This window comes from Durio zibethinus, chromosome 12 (assembly GCF_047325235.1).
Source record: "Durio zibethinus cultivar Kanyao isolate XHJ-2024 chromosome 12, ASM4732523v1, whole genome shotgun sequence".
Classification (NCBI taxonomy): domain Eukaryota; kingdom Viridiplantae; phylum Streptophyta; class Magnoliopsida; order Malvales; family Malvaceae; genus Durio; species Durio zibethinus.
In genome coordinates, this window is record NC_143173.1 from 22,831,391 (window position 1) to 22,838,426 (window position 7,036).

General features: G+C 30.9%; 1 protein-coding gene across 2 annotated transcripts; it reads left to right on the top strand.

Annotated features, from left to right (window-relative positions):
- The first annotated feature begins 1,612 nt into the window (after positions 1–1,612).
- On the top strand, positions 1,613–5,991 carry LOC111295947 (delta(12)-fatty-acid desaturase FAD2-like). 2 transcript variants are annotated; one of them, XM_022889817.2, is made up of 2 exons: positions 1,613–1,722; positions 4,630–5,991. In XM_022889817.2, the coding sequence occupies exon 2, from the start codon at positions 4,641–4,643 to the stop codon at positions 5,787–5,789; it is 1,149 nt and encodes a 382-aa protein (XP_022745552.2). In that variant the 5' UTR covers positions 1,613–1,722; positions 4,630–4,640; the 3' UTR covers positions 5,790–5,991. The 2 variants fall into 2 exon arrangements, with proteins under 2 accessions (XP_022745552.2, XP_022745555.2); XM_022889820.2 differs by having other exon boundaries at positions 1,613–1,697.
- The last annotated feature ends 1,045 nt before the right edge of the window (positions 5,992–7,036 follow it).

Sequence of the window (7,036 nt, forward strand, 5' to 3'; positions counted from 1 at the left end):
AATAATGATGTGTAGCAACAATCTTATTAACTGATTATTTTTAAATTTCCAATGGCCAAACTATTGCTACCAATGACCAACGTTTCTCATGTGTCCAGGAAAAGTGAGAGTAATGGAAATTTTTTCCTAGATCACGTTTATTAATTTCTATATTTAAAGTGGTCAAAATTGGAATGATATGATAAAAATTTTTAAAAAAAAGTTTCTTAAGCCTAGAAAGAAATTTAAATGAAAATTTTTAAATAAAATTTGTAAATTTTTTTATGATAAATAATTAAATCAAAATTAAAATTAATTAATTGAAAGATTTTATTATGTAAATCAAATATGTAAAATTAAAAAAAAAAATTGATATATATTTTAGATAGATGTTTTTCATTAAAATGTTATCAAAATTTTTGTTGTTGATACGTATCGATTAAATTTAAATTATAAATAATATTTTTAATAATTTTTATTACGTATTATTATTTTTTATTAAATTTTATCAATCTATCAATTTAGATTTTTTTATTAATATTTTAACTCAATCATTTATATTAAATAACTTTACAAATTTAATTTAAAAAATTAATTTAAATTTTTTTCCTAATATCTCAAACTAAAAAATATGACATGTATGTATGTTTGTGTTACATATACATAATTTTTCCATATATGGAATTTTATTCAAGTTTTATTTTTTTCAATTTAATCTTTATATTGTCAAATTATTCATATGTATGAAAACCGTGTGTTGTTATGCGTGTATAATATTTCCCCTTTATTAATAAGATTGAAATGTTACCATGTATTGATTTAATTATTATATTATTTTTTAATTGAAAATAGAAAAAAAATCTTACGAAAACCTTATCCATAGTCCATACTTTATCCATATTGAAAAGATATTACTTTTCCCTTTACTTCACGCTTGTGATTACAATTTTGTATTTAGAACAATAAGTTTGCATGCGTTTTTGCTCTAAACAAATTTATTGGATTGAATTAAATCAAATAATAGCAATTATTAGTAAAAAAATCTAAATTATTAAACGAACAAACTCTCTATGTCATATTTTTAAATAAGGAAATAAAAAATCTATCTCTAATTTTTATTATATAAAACATTCATTTATCATAAAATTAAATATTTTTTATTAATATTTAAAATTGTAGGAGATTAAACTTGCATTGTGTTAACTAAGAGTGATATATACCGTGTCAAACGCAATTTATCAAAAAGCTAGTCAAAGTGCGAATTAAGAGGGACGTTTCACAAAGACGTGAGGGGTATTTCCGTCAAAATATTATAATTATCATTATATAAAAAAAAAAAATTAAGCCAAAAATGTATTCCTATAAAATGAAACAATTGCACACACGTGAGTCACTTAGTCACGTGATTTCGAAAGATATTTTCCAAAACAAACGCCTGATCTATCCAATCTCCACCATGTAGTAGAATCGGCCGCTCTGATGCAACCATCAAAGAAAAATCCATTCAGATGATGCCACATAAAAGAATCCGAAAGACCAAAAATATGTGGTAGAGAAAATGACTTAATTGGTCACTTTTTAAAGGAGGGAAAGCTGAAAAGCTTAAATACAGGCCGCTGCTCTTCTTAGGGCCGCGCGAACGAAGGCAAGGGAAGAGGCCAATTGTGAAAGACTGAAAGATTTCTGTTTCAGAGAGAGAGAGGCCAAGAAAGTGGAAGGTAGATTCTCTATCTCCATTGCAAGGTACTTTCTTTCTTTTATTGGTTTGATTTTTTGTTATCATCTATTTATTCTTTTTTCTATTTTTTTGCTCGCATCTTTGTATTGTTTTGATGGTTAGATTTACCTGGAAAGTGATTAAGATCTCTTGCTTTTTCGAGCTAAGATTTGAAGGTTTTGTTATAATGTTGGTTTTTACGAGGTTTTTATCCCTCTGACTTCGGATCTGAATCCCTCATTTATTGGATCTTAATCTGTTTTTCATCTGATTTAGCCATAGATCTGATCTTTTTCCCTCCTTAAGCTATTTCTTGTTTCTTTCTTTTCCGATAGGTTTTTTTATGCTTATTCCTTTTTTTTTCAAGCATAAACTTAACGTTTTGGTGTGGCTTGAATTTGATTAGAAATTATAAAATCTATTCCTCCCTCTATCCCAAAATTATTGTCTCTTATTAACTTTTTGATCAAACTAACTCAATTTTGATAATTATTTTTAATAAAATAATAAAATAATAAAATTTTTTAAAAATAAGATTTATAAATTTTGAGTTCCAAATTTTTTAAAACTTTTTTTTTAGATGTTAATGTAATATTATATTTCAAAAAATGAAGGTCAGATAGAATTACTTTGGTAAAAAAAATCAATAGAGGACAGTTTTTTTGGGAGCGGAAGGAGTATTATAGGAATGAACAAAGAATCAAGTCGGCTAAATTTTTCTTGATGTTTTCTCTGTTTCTTATCGTTTATTCTTTAATGAAAGAAAGAGTCAAATGCTAAAATTTTCTCAGATGGAATGAACTATGATAAAAGTTTTCTTGATTGTTGAGTCCAAGTGCCGGACGCCTGTCTTAGTTGTAGATTTTTGGCAGCCTTGTTGGAATTTTATTGTATTCTTCGTATATGCCCTTTGTTTTAAAATATTAAAATTAAAATTGTCACTTGTGAATAGAATCGTGATTCTTTTTCTTTCGGCTATTTATTGTTTAAATTTCAATTGTAAACCATTTTTGCGTTTTTTTTTTTTTTTGATAAAGACTATGAATAAACCCATCACATTTATTAATTAGAGAAATTAAGCCAATTTGGGCCAGAAGTAGTATTTGGCGTAAAAAGTGATCTGTGACAGCTGCGTGACCGAATAATTGAGACAGTGGCTTTGTTTGGTCTGATTAATGGCTACAGTGTCTGCCATCACGTGATGACCACTTGCTTTAAAAATTTTTGTCGTTATCCGTCTAGTTCTCATAGTCAGTGACTCAGGTGGTCACTTTATAGCTTTCCTGCCTGAGGCCTTTGGTGTGGGATCTACTCCGTTTCCAAAACGTCTTCGTTTCTGATTCGTGTGTGATTTAATTAATGAATCATTGATATGATAAATTTAATTACGTGTCAATGCATAATTGGTTGATGGTGTGCTAGAAGCGTTTATGTTGTACTCATCTTTTACTTTAAAAAATACTGTTTAATTAGATCATTTGAGTAATCGAATATAATATAGTTTGGGCCAGGAAATAACAGTACATGAACCTTCACGAAAGTGAACTTGCCTAACAAGTTACGTCCGTTTTCGCAAGAATTTATTTCTTTTTACTACTTGCCTAACAAGTTGCGTCTGTTTTTGCAAGAATTTATTTCTTTTTACTAATACGTTAGAATTATTGTCTACTTTTAAAGGCAAAATTAATGTCTGCTTTTCTTTTTGTTAAAGGGGCAAGTCTATGCTGACAACTCTGCTATACCCTTCGGTATTTAGATATACATTTCTTGAATAGTTACTTGAGAAGGTGTGGGGAATGTTAACGTCGTGTGAATTTTCTTTGTATAATAATAAATAATATGCTTCTGCTTTCAGTATGTCAACTTTTGAACGGAGTTTGAGACTTTGAGTTATGAACTTAGGAATTTAAATGAACAGAACCTTTGATGAATAATTCATGAATATATTTGATTTTTGTTTATTTATTAAATTTATCAAATGATCATAAACATAGCAAAATTTATTCAAATTCGATTCATTTATATTCAAAAGTGTAAACAAATAAAGCATTTGATGAACAGTTTATATACGTATTCTATTTTTATTCATTTATTAAATTTAACAAATGATTACGAATAATATTTATAATTTATTAATTAAAAAAACATATCACGAATTCTATGAAAACTTACTATGAAAGCATATAAATGCTGATCGCAATGTATGAGTAAGACAAGATAAAAGCAATAAAGTGTAAAATGGAGCGGGTATAATGGTATAGCTGCACTTTAATTGATTGCTTTTAGCTCACTTTTGGTTGTGATTGACATGACCTTGGATCGCTCCTTAATGGAGTAGTAGTAGTCTCTTGATAATATTTGGTCAACGCATCTTTTATAGTGGCCATTTGTTTTCCTCTATATATTATTCTTTGTTCACTAGCATTTACTAAACTTTTATTCAACATGTTTCCTTTATTCTTTAATTTTTAAATGTCTGCATTGCAAGTTGGTTAATCTTTGAGTTTGGTATTAATTCTTTGATTTACCAATCTCAAGAATGTTTAGTCTTTAATACTTACCTAGTTATTGTCAAGGAAGAATGACTAAGCTGTTGACCTCTAAACATTGATCTCCAAACATAATTAGTTGTCACTAGAAAGCGTGGAGGCTTTTTCTTTTTAAATTGGAAGTGTTATTTGTGTGCATCTGAATGTATTGATCATGGCTTTCAAATTGAGCTGATTTGAGTTTATGTTCTGAAGATATCTGCAGTTGGTTGGTTAATCAAGGAAATTAATGTTGAAAGTAATAAGTTTAGTAGGATCTTTGGTTTATTATAATCATTAATTGATGTGATATTCTATAGATGGTTTAAGAATTAGTCTTGCAGAAATCTGTTTTTTGATAAACTGTGTTTGGTCTAAACCTTTTGCCATCTTTATCTTCTTCAGGGTGTGGAACAATGGGTGCAGGTGGCAGAATGTCCATCCTCCCAAGTCCAAGGAAGTCAGAATTTGATTCCTTGAAGAGAGTTCCTTGCTCGAAACCACCATTCACTCTCAGTCAGATCAAAAAGGCCATCCCACCTCACTGTTTCCAGCGCTCTGTTCTGCGCTCATTCTCTTATCTTGTTTATGACCTCATCTTGGCCTCTCTCTTATACTATGTGGTTATCAATTACATTCATCTGCTTCCGCAGCCTCTATCTTTTGTGGCCTGGACGACTTATGGGGCCCTCCAAGGCTTTGTCTTAACTGGTGTTTGGGTTATAGCACATGAGTGTGGCCACCATGCCTTCAGTGATTATCAATGGCTTGATGACACCGTTGGTCTTGTCCTCCACTCCTCCTTGCTTGTCCCATACTTCTCTTGGAAATATAGCCATCGTCGTCATCATTCTAACACTGGCTCCCTGGAACGGGATGAAGTGTTTGTTCCGAAGCAAAAAGCTGCTTTAAGATGGTGGGCTAAATTCTTTAACAATCCCCCTGGTCGATTCTTTTCGATTACAATTCAGCTCACTCTTGGTTGGCCACTTTATCTAGCATTCAACGTTGCAGGCCGGCCTTATGATCGATATGCTTGCCACTATAATCCTTACGGCCCTATCTATAATGATAGTGAACGACTGCAAATATATATCTCTGATGCTGGTGTTCTTGCTGTTGCCTATGTGCTCTACCGTCTTGCATTAGCAAAAGGGCTGGCTTGGGTTATTTGTGTTTATGGACTACCATTGTTGGTGGTTAACTCGTTCCTTGTCATGATCACATACTTGCAGCACACTCACCCATCTTTGCCACATTATGATTCCTTGGAGTGGGACTGGTTAAGGGGAGCTCTAGCGACTGTTGACAGAGATTACGGATTTTTGAACAAGGTTTTCCATAACATCACTGATACACATGTGGCTCATCATTTGTTTTCTACCATGCCTCACTATCATGCAATGGAGGCGACCATGGCGATAAAGCCAATATTGAAAGAGTACTACCGGTTTGATGGTACTCCTGTGTACAAGGCGATATGGAGGGAGGCAAAGGAGTGTCTTTACGTTGAAAGAGATGAGGAGCAGGACAAAGGTGTCTATTGGTTTAGAAATAAGATATAAATTGCGTGTAGGAATGTGTTAGTTTATTATTATTATTGTGAAGGATTTTGGCCTTGTCATCACAGTTGGTTGTTTGCTTTGGCTGCTTTGGAATTGAACTTTTGTATTTTCCCATCCCAATAATTTTGTTGGTCGCTAATTAGTGGTGGAAACATAATGAAGGCCATTGATCTCTTATAATAGATCTGTGTTATTGATCAAAGCTTCTGTAAGTAGCCAAAACTTTTTATTCTTCTGGTTAATGTTCTGTTTATTGTTCCATTTATTTTTACAAAATAACCGACAAAAAATTAAAATAAAAAGGCAAAAGCATCTAGATTTTAGCTTTTGTTATCCTCTTTCTTTCTGATTAATTAATTGGTCTATATAAATAAATATAACAAGTTTAGAAATGAATAGCTGCTTAATTAACTTAAATGAGATGTTATAATGCGTAATTGTCTATCAACATCAATCATGAATTATTATTATGAAACAGATGTTGGCTTTAATACTTTGGATCGATCAGGACATGTCGTGGCTTTAACATACTTTCGTTTGTATAACGGATCACGAGTAATGATGAAGGAAAGGAAAACGACGGGTTATCGCATGATTCCTTTTCAATTCTCTCATCCTTTAAATCTATCAAAAGAAGATATATATTTACACCTTTATATAAAACATATAATATATATATATATATATTTCTTGGGCTCTTATGCGTCAGTGATTGCCAGTGTTGCATTGTTTGAATTGGGCAAGCAAAAATTAATGAATTTGAACCTGAAAATTAATGATTTCATTTTCATAACCTTCTCGATATTATTGACCGAAGCAGTGTTTTGATCGGCATATATATATATATATATATATATATATGCACATATATAATTTCTTGGACAATAAGTATATAGTATATAATTTCCTATTGGTTTTTATAGGAATTAGCAAAATCAAGCGGGAAGTCCTGCAAACGAAAGAATTTGTCTTTTTCATTTCTCATGCCAGCCAAAAGTGGACAGCGGTACTTCCTTTCGGCTTAAAATCATTTTAGAAAATATATGAACATATATAAAGGTAACCAAGAATTATTATAGGCTAAAAGGTAAAAAAAATTAAAGAACATCTCACCTAAGGGCACGTTGGTGAATCTGAAAAAGGGGGTAGCTGTTAAGATTAGCAAGAAAGAAAGAAAGTAAACATGATAATGATTTGGATTGGACCATATTTAATTTGATTTAAATTTTTTAAATAATATATAATAT